This window comes from Phyllostomus hastatus, unplaced genomic scaffold (assembly GCF_019186645.2).
Source record: "Phyllostomus hastatus isolate PE091 unplaced genomic scaffold, TTU_PhHast_1.1 phas_scaffold_93, whole genome shotgun sequence".
Taxonomy (NCBI): Eukaryota; Metazoa; Chordata; class Mammalia; order Chiroptera; family Phyllostomidae; genus Phyllostomus; species Phyllostomus hastatus.
In genome coordinates, this window is record NW_025334042.1 from 16,070,797 (window position 1) to 16,086,782 (window position 15,986).

Consider the following 15,986-nt stretch of genomic DNA (forward strand, 5'->3'; position numbering starts at 1 on the left):
TCATGCACCCTGACTGGAATTCAACTGGCGACCTTTCAGTTCAAGGGACAATGGTCAACCAAATGAGCCACATCAGCCAGGGCTCAGACTCCATTTTTTTACCATACTGCTGACAGGAGCTAAGGGACCACAATCATTTTTAAGATTAGGCTAATAATAACTTACTACAGACTACTCCCTCCTTACTCTTCTACTATTATTGTAAAAATAAAATTTATGAAAATAATGGGTTTTTTTAAAAGATTTTATTTATTTATTGAGAGAGGGGAAGGGAGGGGGAAAGAGGAGAGAAACATTGAGATCGGCTGCACACCAGATCAGGGACCAAACCTACAACCCAGGCAACCAGTAGCCTTTCACTTTGTAGTATGACACCCAACCAAGTCAGATTGCCCACTCCAACTCCATATTTGCAATAAGGCGTATCTTTGCCAGGTAAGACTGACCGATCTGCACATCAATAGCACACAGACTCCTTTCATACTTGTAAAGTTCATGATTCTGCAAGCTTCCTCTAATTCAGGTTTTAGTATTCCTGAGTGTCCTATTTGAGATCCTGAATGTACGAACAAACAATAGCCAGACCATATACAAAAGAACTCTGACCTACAACCTGCAGAAGCCTACCCAGGAAACCAACGTTCTTATTTATAATAAAAAATACCCAGGAAGCCAGCCTGCTATAAATCAGACAACGCCCCCCCCCCGCCCCTGTCTCTAGTGATAATCCAAGAAGCCGAATAATAAACCCTGTAACATTTGGCTCCTAATCGCTAGAACCTGATGAATAACTTGAATCTTCCCTAATTTTTGTCCCCACTTCTAACTTAAAGGGGGCGATTGGCACCCCTAACCAAATCGCATAGGATGCCCCACTCCTAATTAGTCCTTCTACAGCTTTCTGAAGCAAACAGCCTTGAATCAGGGCACACCTGAAACCTTCTCCTTTTTCCGCCCTAAAGCTTTCCCTGCCCTTGAGTCTCTGCCAAAATGCAAGTGACGGTGACTGACTCCCTATCTTTATAGCAAACTCTGAATAAATAGGCTTTGCTTTTCGCATTTGGTTGAGAAATATTTCCACATGTTGGGCCTAGTAATTCTCTGACAAACTAATTTCTGAACACTTTTAAAAAGGTATTTGTTTACATTGGTTAAATGTGTTATTTCTATAATCTTCATAAATTAGCGAACATCTTTTTTACTTCATCATTATAACCTAAGTCAATATGCTCAAGGGCTCACCTTTCCGCAGCCCATCTTCCTGGAATTGGAGGGTCCTCTTCTGCCCACCTGAGCAGAAGACCCTTTGTCAGAGCGGGTGGGCGGAGGAGATAGCGTGAGCACCTCCCACGCCCAAGCCAAACCCCCAAGTGGAGACTACAATTCCCAGCGACCCCTGCAGGTGGCAGGCCAATGCCACAACGCGCCTGCGCAATGGTTGAGGTTCCTGTGAGGTTCCCGCCAATTCTTGCTGTAAGTCTGCGGAGACTGAGTACCAGCTCCATGGAGCCGTTTGACCCCTCGGAGCTGCCAGAGCTGCTTAAGCTTTATTACCGGAGGCTTTTCCCCTACGCTCAGTACTATCGCTGGCTCAACTACGGCGGAGGTGATGGCGGCCGGGATCTGGGTGGGTAGTGGGTCGGGAAGGGAATGTGAAGAGTTCAGGGAGGGTACTTTGCCCTGACAACATGAAGTCTCCTCTGTTTGCGAGTGTTGGACCAGGCGCCTTCCTGCATTATGTTAAGCCCTCCCCACCACCAACTCTAAAATGTAATTGGGTTGAGAGAAGATATAATGACCAGCCTGCGGCCACACAATGAAAAATAGAGCTGCTGGTCCTACCACAGCGTGGCAGGACTAGAATTGGGTGCCAAGTTTACCTGCCGTAGTTCCTGAGCTAAAGGGTTACACGGTCGTAGTTTGAAGCTGCAGAGGCTTGATCTGCATCAGGAACAGAGGGACATCTCCCAGAAGAGGAGAGGTGCTTAAGTCGTCCTGATAGAGTTGCCCACCGAAGTGACAGAGGTGGCGTTATGTATTTAAACTATTTCTGCATATTTTTTCATTTTAACTATTACCTACGAAATGCCGTGTGGTAAGCACCTTCAAATTAGGGACTAAGTGTTGCCTTTTTAAAATTGTTGTTTACATCTAGCACAGTGTTGGGCACAAAGGGCCAATAAAAATATCTTATTACTGGTTAATGTTATAAGGCCCAGAGCTGAATAAAGTACCAAATTAACTTAAAATGTACATTTACTTTGCAGTGATAAAGAATTACTTTCAACACCGTGAATTTTCATTCACGTTGAAAGATGATATTTACATTCGCTATCAATCCTTCAACAACCAGAGTGATCTAGAAAAGGAGATGCAGAAAATGAATCCGTACAAGATTGATATAGGCGCCGTGTATTCCCACAGAGTAAGATATCGGTTTTTTATGTATTTTGTTGGTTGGTTATTTACACCAAGAATCTCCAGTGTTTTGAGATAAATTTTTGGAGTTTATTCTGAAAAATAAATAAAGCCGCACTTCATTTAACTGTTATTGCAAGTTAATTGGGGGGGGGGGCAGTTGTTTTTGTTTTTGTTCTTTGGTATTCTGCATTACTGACCGGAAATTATTTGTAAGTGAATTGGTTGTGTTCTCGCTAGGACAAAAAATTGAGTATCTAGCTAAAAGACTAAATGTGGAAGTCGTCATGGTTTAAGGAAGGAATTAAAGGAGAATTACACTCTCTCCCTGCATTGGAGTCATTCTTCACTCTTCTCACACACCTATATCCCTTCTATTAGGAGATCTCTACCATAATAACATCTGAAATCCAACTAGTGCTACCAGGGCTACCATCGTCATCATCATCTTTCATCTGAATGACTAATGTCTTTCTAACAGTTTGCTCCTGTAGATTCTATCATCTCAATTCAGCACTCAGAGTGATCCTTTTACAAGTTGGATCCTGTGATTCCTCTGCTCAAAACCATTCTCCAGTGGCTACCCATTTCACTTCAAAGTAAAAACCCCTTTCTCCCCCTCACTCATTCCTCCCCTGCCACACTGCCCTTACTCAAGCAGTTTCACTGCCTAGAACCCATTTCCCCAGATATCTTGGTCCGTTCCCTCACTTCATTCAAGTCCTTACTCAGTAAGGCCTACTGCAACGTGCCATCTCTTGTATGCCCCTGCCACTGCTATATTTTAAGTGCCTGGCTGAGAGAGTATATCATACATACTTGCTAAATGAATGAACATACCAAAAATTGCCCTTCTTCCTCTCCTTAAAAATATACACATGGGGGAAAAATACATAGGACAATAGCATTTATATGGAGGTTTTTTTATATATATTGTATAACTTGTTTTTCATATCAATTCTCACGGTTTTGGAGGGGTGTTTTGTTTGTGTTTTGTTTACAAAGGAGAAATCAGGCCTGGAGAACTTGAATAATTTTTTCTTAGGTTATATAATTCCTAAATGATAGTCAGGTTTTCTGACTCTAAATCCCAGGGAAGGAAAGAAGATGGGTAAGAAAAAGCAGGCAGGAAAAATGCTTTGGAGCAGTTTACCCCTCTTTAGAGGCAGAGATTAAAACTGGAGTCTTTCTTGAATGGCCAGGTGTCACTGCTCCTCTCCAACACCGAAGTGGGGAAATAACTTGTTTTTTTATTGGGCAACAAGGGAGCTGCCCATAGACCTTTTTAAAATATTTTGTTTGTGACCTTTACAGCTATATATGCACGTAATTGACAAAATCAAGTAAACTATGGAGGCCTTTTGCTCTAAAAAGTCTCTTACTCCACCTGTTTTATGCTACCCAGACACAACTACTCTTTGTTAGCTGATTCTTATGGTATTTGCCTCCTTGTCTCTAAATAATGTGCTTATATTTCTTCCTTTTTTTTTCATTGTAAGCATTATCTACTAATTTTTCCACTCTGGCAAATGAGGATTTAGCTTTTTTTTTCCTTGACCTGTATGCTCACTACACGTACAACATTCCCATTCCCACATTCCTAATATTTTTGTTAGATTAAAAATTAGTAGACACAAATTCAACCTGAAACTCTGCCAGTTATCTAAATCTGATATATTCAGACCCATCGGGTAGTTTGTCTATTGCAATTCTGAAGAAATTTGTTCCTATAGCCCTCTGACCTCCAAATTGGACTGACTGCTCACCAAGCATGATGGATAAGTGTGATCTTATAATCACCTTGGTTTCTTTTCACCTCTCTCACATGTTGGATCCCCTTTTGCATCCCATGATCCCCTTTTTTTTTTTAACTCACTTGTTTTGATGAAACATATCCTCCAGGAACTTCCTGAGAAAAAGCACATGGAAGACAAAATAGCTCACACCTTCTGTATCTGGAAAATGTCTTCTTTCTACCTTTATGCTTAACTAATGGTTGAATATCTAAATCATTTTCCCTCAGAATTTTGAAAACATTGCTTCCTTAAGAACACCTTGCAATGGGGCATTAATTAATTATATGTACTTTTCCTTATCAATAACCTTAAAAAACTTTGTTATTTCTATTGATCAACAAATACTTATTATACAATGTTATATGTCAATTATCTCAGACCTGGAAAAAAAATTTAATGATATTTACCAAGCCCTGTTTTATTTAAGTAGATGAAAGTTACACTGTTACCAATTCTGGATGTATAGGATTTGAATTAATGAGCTGACAGCAACTTCATATTATATGGTTTCTTCACTTTTCTTTGGCCACTTTTTCTATATGGGTAGAAAACAAGCATATTTGGCAGCACAGCAGGTCTTATAGAGACTGATTGATATTTTATACTTGTAGCCCAGTCAACATAATACAGTGAAGCTGGGAGCTTTCCAGGCTCAGGAAAAAGAACTGGTGTTCGACATTGACATGACAGACTATGATGATGTGAGGAGCTGCTGTAGGTAAATAACCGGGTGCCTTGTTGGTGGGGTGGGTAATATCACTGACAGTGAGTAATGATGATTCTACTCCAGTTCTGCAGACATATGTTCTAAGTGCTGGACCCTCATGACGATGGCCATCCGCATCATCGACCGGGCATTGAGGGGCAAGTATCCGCTATGTCTGAGTGGGGTCAAATGCAAGAGTCTGCTTTCCTTTGAATAGTAGTCTATCTATACCATTTTATAATCAAATGCCATAACATTCTAACATGTTTCCTTAAAGTGTGTAATAAGAAACTAAAACATTACAATAAATAGTTATAGTTGAAACTAATAAAGCTGTGATCAAACCAGGGCGTTTTTTCTCAATTCAATCATCTAATGAGCAACTGTATGTGCTAGGTACTGTCCTTGATGAGGGAAATATGAAAGCAAACAATTCTTACCTCAAGTAGGTTACACAGTCTAAGGAGACAAATAAAAAACTAAGGTTAGCTTTGCATTAAGTAATATGCACAGGGTGCTATGGGAATATAAAACAGGCATGCATACAGAATTGGGAAGAGACTGGATTAGAAAAGGCTTCCTAAAAGAGGCAGTCATAAGGATGATAATCATTGGTCTTATATAGGGGGCTTATTATGTGCCAGGTACAGTTCAAAGCACTTTAAATTTATTAACTCCTTTAATATCTTCTAGACGGGGTCTTTAAGAATAAACGACATTTGGTTAGGGAGAGAAATGGAAATGCTGGGGCAGGAGGAAATTCTTGACAGAGGGACCAAGATAAATAAAGTAATGAAGGCAAGAGCATGTGGGGTGAGTGGGTGTAGCACAGGAAATTACAACTAACTTATACCTCAGGTGAGTACATGTGGATAAAAGGTAAAAAAAAAAAAAATGAAGCTAAGGAAGTAAGCAAGAACCAGGAATTTATAGATTTGTTTTAAAACTTACTATGTTTCCCCTCCTCAGAGGACTTTGGATTTAAGCACCGCCTTTGGGTATATTCTGGGAGAAGAGGTGTTCATTGTTGGGTCTGTGATGAATCAGTCAGAAAATTGTCCTCTGCAGTACGGTCTGGGATAGTTGAGTATTTGAGTCTTGTAAAGGTAAGATCTTTTTTTTCTTTAAGGTAAGATCTTAATGATAATTCTTTGCTAGTTGTATCAAGCTGGGTATGTTCAGTAACAAAATTATACTATCTTTTATAGAATCTACTTTCCAAAGTAGGTGATCTTACCAGTAGATTGATTTAAAATGATAGTAGCTATATTTTAAGAAGATATTTCATATTTTGTTATAAGTATCCTCCTTTGTAGCAAAAGGAAGATTAGTAGTTTACTTTCCTGGTTCAATTAAGTCAAGTAAAGATAACCCAAAAAGTTGTAGTTATTGAGACTATATAAGATAGCATATGACTTTTTATACTTTGACATAATTTAACCAGTATCTTTAGAATATATAGAATTTTTTAAAATATTTCTTTTATGTTATATAACATACATGAAGGTCTTTTCTGATGATTTATTTTTCAGGGTGGTCAAGACGTTAAAAAGAAAGTTCACCTAAGTGAAAATATTCACCCTTTTGTCAGGTCTGTTGGAAAAGACTTTATGCAGTTTGTGTCTGCCAAACCTGCACATGCTTGTAGAATTACCTTGTGTTACGAACAAGGAAGTGTCCCTGAAAGGACTCACTCACATAACGTCTCTCCACAATACCAGGTTTATTAGGAGAGACCTCCCGAATAAGCCAATAGTCGCATGCAGGTTGCACACAAAGTGGGGGAGGTTACATGACAGAAGCAGACTGAGTATACGGTGCAAAGCCCCAGTCACTAGTGGCATCTGCAGGTGGAAAGGTGGGTGTCAGTGTCAAGCTAGGTGGCTCTGCATCCAGTGGAATGGAAGTTCAGCAGGGTTCAGAGCGTGACCTGTGGTACAGCCAAGCTTGAGCATTGGGAGGTCAGAGCTCTGAGTTTTAATAGCCCACCAGGGATAGAGGTCCCACTCATCTGTTTCCAGATGGAGTCCTTATCCAAGTGTCCAGACTCGAGTTTTGGGTGTTTCAGGTCCCTAATAGGGGCATTCCTGTTACACTCCATTACCTCAGTCTTGACATAGCACTTGACATAACTGTCTTGGCTGATAGTGATTCCGTACTGGATTGTCAGAAGTGTCCAAAAAGTCCACTCTGCTCTTGTTCTATACACCTTGTTACCAATCTTCTCTGCTAGAGTAGCATTTTACAATAATTACAGCTAGAGTTAATTGAATGTCTCTTGTATGCTACTGCTTTACAAATGTTGTCATTGGTCTTCCCAACAACCTCATGAGGGATATGATAATGGTATGTCCATTTGGAAAAACTATATAATTAGCTTGGCATCAGACAAGTAATTGTCAAATTCCGATTCATGTCCCTTCTGCCTCATACAAAAACCATACTTTTTCCATTGAATTCATTACTTCTCTAGGATAGTGGAGAGTATTACATTAGGAGTAAGATCTGTATTCTCCCTCTTACTATGACCTTGATAAAATATTAGAGCCTCCATTTCCTTATCTGTATAAAGGAGAGAACAGCATCTGCTCCATCTATCTCAAGAGTTGTAACAAAGATTAAATGAAACATTAGGTGTGAAGTCTATTTGCAAATTGTTAAGCACTATATAATTGTTGAGATATTAAAGCAAGCAATTCAGAGTAGAATCAGTAGGCTGTGTCCCATATTCTACTACTGATGTATTATTATGCTGTCCTGAATTGGTTGCTTTCTACCAAAAAGTAGTTTTACAGTTGTTCTTATGGAAAACAATGTAAGAATAAATAATGATACAAAAATAAGCTTTTGTATACTCACAACTGTAAACCTACTTTTGCCACCCCTGTATTTATGATGGTAATATTATTAACATTCTAAGTTGTGGAGCTTAGAAGTAAACATTTCGTCAATATCTATTATAAGTCAGGTACTATGCTAGGTTCTTACCCCTTAAGGTTAACTCTCACAATCCTGCGAAGGGATATTATTCCTATTTTACCTAGTTAGGTTCTAGAAATTCAATGAAAATAAACCTTAGCCTTCCAAATGGCAATAGAAGCTACCAGTATATGGGGTATGTGTTACTAATAGTACTGGGACTTGCTTATTATTATTCCTACAGAAAATCTATTAACATAATAAATAAATACTTTGAAGAATATGCCTTGGTTGAGCAAGATATTCTTGGAAATAAAGAAAGCTGCGATAAGATTTTAGCTCTTGTTCCTGAGAATATCCTTTCCTAAGACCATTTCTATGTGAGGTACTTGTATTGTTCTGTGATGCTGTACATGTGTTCTGCCTGCATATTCTCATTTCTACATTTTTGTTTACCTAGTCTGGAATACAATAAGACATGAGGCTATTTCATAAATAAATTTCCTCTTTATGGTAGTTGATCCTCCCAGAATTAATGACTATTTAAAGAATGCTGAATCATTTTGCCAAAATATATACAGACCAGGGAAAGATTTTACATTAAACTGCATAGTTATTTTGGCATTCTTTCTGTCATATCATTACTGTATTTCTACAGGGTTATTTTTCAGTGTTTCTTTTATTCATATTTTATAGAAAACAATAATTACTTCCTACATAAACAGATAAATTGTTTGTTGATGTGTCCTAAATGAATATGTTCCTTAATGACCCATCACCAATTCGTGATGACCTGCAAAAAATCTTCCAAAAGCATCACAGTTCACTTCAGCGTTGGAAGCATTTGAAGGAGTATTTGAAGAAGGTAGCCAAAATCTGATATATTCTATTGAAATCTGTATTACAAATATAATAATATAATTCTTAATTAAATTCTGATTGTTTTGCTTTTTAAGTTAAAGATTGTCAAACATTATTTTATAATCACTTTGAAAGAAATCCTCAAAAGTTCCTACTGATCCTCATGCTGGATGTGCATCTGCTTTTAGAATGACATTAAAAATGACAAATGTGGACCGTGGCTTGAGTGGGAGATCATGCTCCAGTACTGTTTTCCACGGCTGGATATCAATGTGAGCAAAGGAATCAATCATTTGCTGAAGAGCCCTTTTAGTGTTCATCCTAAAACAGGTATGTAAAGAAAACAAGGAAAACTAAAAGAAAAATGAAAGTTATTTTTTGTTTTAGCTAGCATGTCACTGGGTGTGAATACATATGGTATCTGACATTTTAAGGTTGAAGAATTGTTCTGTCAGCTAATACCTATATTAACTTATTTTTAAATTGTTGATTAGTAGCTACTGGGTGAGTTTCCACTATGTAAATAATCTGAGGGTTGGGTTTCTGAGGTTCAGTGTTAGAAATTATAGGACAATAGCTCTCATTGTACAGATGAGGAAATAGGGCTTATGAAGTTAAAGTGACTTGTCCGCAGTGTTAAAACAAACTGTGTCACTGGGTGTAAGATGTTAGGGAACTTATTCTGTGCTGCTTTGGTTTTCTCATCTGTAACAAAGAGATAATAATAGTACATACATCAGTGGGTTATTATGGCCATAAAATGTAAAGTGCTTAGAAAACTGTCACATATTCATTTCTCCCAAACTGCCTACTTCCCTTAATAATCTATAACAACTGTAGTTCATACATTTATGTAGACCTTTTTACAAACCTGTCAACTGTTTTTAGCTTCTTGTGATAATAAGCTTAACATTTACTTTAAGATTCATTCTAAAGTTTCAGTGGGTATCCCCTTATTCTAATATTCAAGGTTTGGGTAAGTAATTATGTTCATTCATAAGTATACATTTTGATTATATCCTTTTTCCTGTTGATTAGCTGCAGTCTTTTTACTCTGTCTTTAATATCAACTCCCAATTTCCTTACTTGTTAATCACCTGGCACTTTTTAGACTCATTATCTCATTTTTGAGATATAATGAATTTTATGTAGTGTCCCAGGTGTGGATATTATAAAAGGGTAGTATTTGTAATGTCTATTTTTAATTTCCAAAGTGCTTTCTCAAGATGCCCAACATATAAATGTCTTTTCTTTTTTATTTTTATTTTCTTAATCCTCAAAAGAGGATTTATCTATTGATTTTAGAGAGAGGGAAGTGAGAGAGAGATACATCGATTTAGATTGAGAGAAACATAACTTGGTTGCCTCCTATACATACCCCGACCTGGGACACAACTGCAACCTAGGTATTGCCCTGACCGGTAATGAAACTCGCAACCTTTTGGTATACGGTATGACGCTCCAACCAACTGAGCCACCTGACCAGGTCCATATAGGTGTCTGTTTTGATTTCTGCAAATAAACTGAGGTAATGAAATGAACTATTTCCATCTATTTCATTCAGTTTTCAAGACTCACTCAATTTACGGGGGAAGTGCAGACAACTGTACTTGAACAACAATAAAATTTTTTTAAACACTCACTCAATTTGACAGTGTTCTGTACTTAAATATAAGAGGATATTAGGAAGAGGGGGAAAAAATAAAAGTAGATATTAGACCAACTAGATAATAGCTTAACAGTCCTTCACACCTATGTTTTTGGTGTTTTTTTTTTAAGAGAAATAAAAGGCACAGCTAATGTGAAAGTGCTTTTCATTTTTAGTTCTGTTGCTCTTAACAAATAAATCTAACCCTTTTTCTAAACCTTAGATTAAAATTTTAGCCAAAAGTAACTTATAGGAGACAGCCTATAATGATTTTTATTCCACAATCATCTGTTTATAACTTTTGATTCTTATAGGTCGAATTTCAGTGCCTATTGATTTACAGAAAGTGGATCAGTTTGATCCGTTTACTGTTCCAACGATAAGGTATGTTCCAGATCCTGGATCACTCCTTTTGTTTGTGATTGTTCTGAATTTGAAGTAGATTGGATTAGATCCCTTCCAGAGAGGCTGCCGCTTTGAGGCTATGTGTTGATGCCCTAGTGGAGCAACATTTCCTAGTGAGTACCACAGAGCACAAGTGTTTCAGCTGCTGTTATTATGCAAGAAAAAGATTTTTAAGTCCAGGCACACTCTCCCTCTCAGGAGCACACCTGCTCCTTTCCCTTCTCCCTCTTCTTCCCCCAACATGAGTTATCTTTGCCTTTCTCTCTCTTAAGCTGTGAGGCCCCTTCTTCTGCTTCTGTAACTTGTTTCCTGAGCCTACATAGCCCAGCTGGCTCCCTTCTACTACCTCTGTAACTTTAAATAATCTTTTTGGGGGAAAAAGATTTTTCAAGTTCATATAAGTTTGGGAAATGCTTACATAAATGGATTAAAAGTTCTTTATTGCAAGATTTCCCAGTCTTTAATATGCTAATATGCATGGAAAACTCTAAGAAGAGATTATAGTTTTTAGAATGTCCCAAATTTAGTTGGCCATATAATTCACAGAAAATCTTAAGGGATTCATGTGCTGTGATACACTGGGTAATGATGACCAAGAGCCAACTTTAAAACTCTCTTATTCTGTTATTTGTAGCTCCATCTGCCATGAATTAGATGCCATTACCACTAATGAAGCGGAAAAAGAGGAGAACAAAGCTGAATCCAATATCAAACATAGAACCAGAGGTAGGTTAATATATTGAAGTTTCATTTTAACATAAGCTTTTTATATAAAGATCTTTCCCTCACTCCAGTAATTACTTCTTCCAGGATTTGGCCCAGAGTGAATCATTGTTTATCCTGAAACCAACTAAATAGCAAATAATGTTATAGCAGGGTTTCTTTCCTTTCTTCAGCAATTATCTGCCCAAATGGTGCAGTTAAATCCAATTTGTATCGTCAGATACTTTCTAAGCAATATCTAAATGCCAGGATATATATTGTAAGATTAAATTGTCAACTGGTATTGATAATTGTTTGAATCTCAGTCTTAGAATCAATAGTCATTTATTAAACAACTACTATGTATACAGTACTTTTGCTCTTTACTTTGGTTTTGATATATCCAAATGAGTGTTATGGTAAATATATATCTAAATTGTGGCTGAATTGTACATTCAAGAATATGAGCCCTGACCAGTGTGGCTCAGTTGGTTGGGTGTCATCCCACAAATTAAAAGGTTACCAGTTCAAGTCCCGGACAGGGCACATGCTTGGGTATGTGTTTCTCATCATATTTCAGTTGCATAATATTGTTCTAGAATTCTTACAAGAAACTTAAAAGGTATACTTTCATGTTATTCTTGCTGTTAAAATGCTGATTATAATACATGGTATTTATAATTTAGATTATAAGAAGACCAGTCTAGGTCCTTACATAAAAGTTTTTGAACAGTTTCTTGAAAACCTGGATAAATCCCGAAAAGGAGAACTTCTCAAGAAGAGTGGTAAGACTCTATACCTTTCCCTTTTAGCTATTTAGATCGTAGTATGGTAGTTTAAAGTATCCAGTAAGTGAGCAGTTTTAGAGCTCTGATGTTTATCCTCCCCAAAATGTTACTCATTTATCTTACTGCCCTTAGTGTTTTTCAAAATTAAGGCCCCTTAATTAAGTTCAACACATATTCATTAAACACCTTCCAAGCGTCAGGTACTGTGAGGGAAATAAAGGTGAATTATAGAAAGATGAATTCCACACCATGCCTCCCTGCCCTTACGAAGTACTAACTAGTACCAAAAAAAATGCTAAGAAAGAGATCTCATGTGATTGAAATAACCTGAGATTTCATATATAAAAATAAAAATGGGTGTTATTGGGACTCTTCAGTAAGCTGCTATAGTCTGCTGAACTCTAACCCCCACTGCCAATATCTTGAAGTATGAGTACAGTTTCCACAAGCAGAGAGTTGATGAGATCCAGGTATGGGAGTGGAAAAAAACAGGTTTTTATTCTTAAAGGAGTATCAGAAGCAAAGGCAAATAAGCATTGGGTCACTATGGAGGTCATCAATTAGTAGAGCTAATGTACTAATTTAGCTGTGTCAGGAAGTGATGAGAGAAATCTGAAGAAGCAGACTAAGGAAGGAAGTGTCAGGATTTGTAGTTTTATCTAGAAAGATAAATCTAGCAATAGTATATCTGGAGAGAGGTAGAGGATAGAAAGAACCCAAGAGGCTACTTGGAATATTACCATTAGGACAGTAGCATTGGAGATCTCCAATAGGTGCAATCCTCGATACTCGGTAATGATTTGGGAGTGGAGAGATGAAAGATGGAGGTAAAAGTGCCACAGAAGACAGGAGAAAGGAGTTTCAAGATTATCAAGTATCAAATGCACTTTAGGTAACTGATAAGATATTGTCACATATAGGAACTAGAGACAGATGCTAAGAGGGTAGCAGTGTCAAAGAAAGAGTTCTTCGGATAGGAGAGATCTGAGCATATGTGTAAGCCAAAAGGAAAAAAAAGTCAGCAGTGAATGTTATTTAAGAGATTGGTGAATTCCATAGAAAACTGTGGCAACATTATAAAAATATAAACCGCCTTTCTACTTCATTTTTAAATAAAATGTGTGATGGCTAAAGAGCAGTGCCTAAGATAATGCATAATAGATCCTCAAATATGTGCCTACTGAACAAGCAATGATGACTCTGAAATTGGAAAACCTTGTTGAAGCTGCCATTCCAACTGGCTGTATTAAGTCCTTTGTATTCTTGTTCTATACAAGCCTAGCCTATAATGTGGGCTTCAGTAAATAACGAAAACAAATCTTTATGTATGATGTGAATTTAATGGACGCATTAAGCATATCAGAATGTGAAAGTAAATGGGCTTTGTTTTGTTTTCCTTTATTATCCTTTGATAAAAATCTATTCTATTATAGATTTACAAAAAGACTTCTGAAGATAGCAACTCCCCTCCAACCAATATGGATGAATAACTTCTACTTTGAACCAAGAAGCAATGACTTCAGGAGCCACTTAATAAATATGGCAGAGCCATGTATGCATTTAATGCTCAAAGCAAGATTTTATTTTCTTGAGAACTAATTATGTTGAAAAGATTCTTGAGACCACCAAAGGAGAGTGTCCAAGTTCCTGGAAAGAGCAATAATGGGAGGAATAAATGCAGATAATTGTAACTTTTAATATTATACAAAGATAATTCTAAGATTTCTTATGTAAATACTCACTTCTATCAGTTTCCATATGTAGAAGTAACTAACTGAGCAATATAATATGCCCAATACTTTAATCTCAACTCGCTGGGCACAGCCTCCATATTTCTGGAGTGAATATTCTGGATGAATGAGAGCTTTGTCCTTAAGTCTTAGACACTTAATGTTAATTATACCTGTAGTGTATATTCAGTCACTTCTTTGCTTAATGATATTTTTATAGGTCAGGCCAACATCCCACTGCCCGTCTTTTAAAAATCATTTTAAACTAAGCATCTAAACCTACCAAAACTTTAATTCAAAAGATGTGAGTTACTAGATTATAATATTATGACCTAGTAGAGTATTATTTACAACTGCTGCAATTGCGGCTCCTTCCCTTAGGGAACCATTGGAACCATTAGATTAGTCTACATTGTAAAGAAGCAGCTTAAGCCCTGGCTGGCGTAGCTCAGTGGATGGAGCACGGGCTGGGAACCAAAGTGTCCCAGGTTCGATTCCCAGCCAGGGTACATGCCTGGGTTGCAGGCCATAACCCCCAGCAACCACACATTGATGTCTCTCTCTCTCTCTCTCTCTCTCTCTCTCTCTCCCTTCCCTCTCTAAATAAATAAATAAAATAAAAATCTAAAAAAAAAAGGCAAGCCCTACAACGGGGCTTGAGTCTTAAAAAAAAAAAAAGAAGCAGCTTAGAAAAAATAACCAACTTCATCAACATAAAACTGTTGTACTTGTCAAAACACTTGGACTTTCTATATATCCAGATACTTAAATTTAATTATAAAGTTTTCATTTCTCCTGCATTTGACTTTGTGATATTAAAGTGCCAGATTTCTTTTGTCTGGTTTTACAACCAGTCTAAACAAAACAGCTATTCTGGTTTGCATTCTGTCTTCTGAGAAACACTAGGAAGCAAGCTATCAGTCTGATACTTTCCATGATTTATGAAAAGTTTTCCTCCCTTTGCATTTCCTTTGATATTGTTTTCTCTATAGTCACAGTCTTTTTTTTTAATCTTTTGGTTTATATAAAACAGTATAATGTAGTCAACATACTGAAATGCCTTGCGTTTCTGTTTTCTAATTTTTTAAGAAAAATATTAAAGACAATTGCACAAAATTCCTCATTTGAAATTCTGTATACTATATATTAGTCAGTCTTCAGTTCGGGAAACACTGGGTCAATTGAAATTCCTGAATACAAAATTTCTAAAAGACTCATTGGTCCACCTTAGGAACTCAGAATGAGAGTGGAAAGACTGGTGTTATGCTTTCAATGAGATCTTTTAAGCTCCCAATATGCCTAACATTGGAGCATTTCAATGCTTCAATATTAAGGCGCTGGGATAAAAGCTGGTACACTAGACCATAAAATTAATTATAGAACCTATTGTCCTCCTGTAAAAGAGTAAATGTTTCATTCCTGAAGATAAGCAGGAAAATGCTGAAAGACTATTGATTTCCCTACTGTCTGATTTGCCAACTCTTCCATATATATACACACGAATTGTAGAAACAAAGGGCACAACTGGTTTCCATCTCCAAACTTGCCCAATATGCAAATATACCCAAAGAAAGAAAACATAACCTTCCAACTTAGCAAGTCATTAACAACAGTTTGAAAAGTCAATGAGCTTGCTGGGGAAGAAAAGAGATTGGTCAAAATGCAAGTAGTTTTGTTTAAGGAGATGACTGGCAATTGCCGATCTTTTCTGAAGGTAAATGGAGCACATCGACAAATCTTCCAGATCACTATTTACTTAGAAATTCCATCTACAGTTTTAATAGTAACAATAAACACTTTAAGTAATGTGCATATTTTAATTTAACCTTCCTAACAATCCTATTTAAGTGGCTACCATCATCATCTTTTCATAGCTGAGGAAACAGGCACAAATTGATTAATTAAGTTGCCTAAGATCACTGTTAGGTAATCAGGCTGAGATTCAGACAAAGTAGCTTGGCTTCAAAGTCCATGTTCCTAACCACAGTATTGCTTCTTCTATCTGAAGAGAAT

The 15,986-nt window shown here is 37.1% G+C and overlaps 1 protein-coding gene across 1 annotated transcript; it reads left to right on the forward strand.

The window, feature by feature from the left end:
* Nucleotides 1-1,448: 1,448 nt before the first annotated feature.
* Nucleotides 1,449-14,521, forward strand: PRIM1 (DNA primase subunit 1). Its single transcript, XM_045829535.1, has 13 exons — nucleotides 1,449-1,606; nucleotides 2,268-2,425; nucleotides 4,826-4,932; nucleotides 5,005-5,078; nucleotides 5,890-6,026; nucleotides 6,453-6,511; nucleotides 8,084-8,193; nucleotides 8,619-8,704; nucleotides 8,889-9,030; nucleotides 10,663-10,732; nucleotides 11,388-11,479; nucleotides 12,142-12,240; nucleotides 13,677-14,521. The coding sequence occupies exons 1-13, from the start codon at nucleotides 1,504-1,506 to the stop codon at nucleotides 13,694-13,696; spliced, it is 1,257 nt and encodes a 418-aa protein (XP_045685491.1). The 5' UTR covers nucleotides 1,449-1,503; the 3' UTR covers nucleotides 13,697-14,521.
* Nucleotides 14,522-15,986: the final 1,465 nt, after the last annotated feature.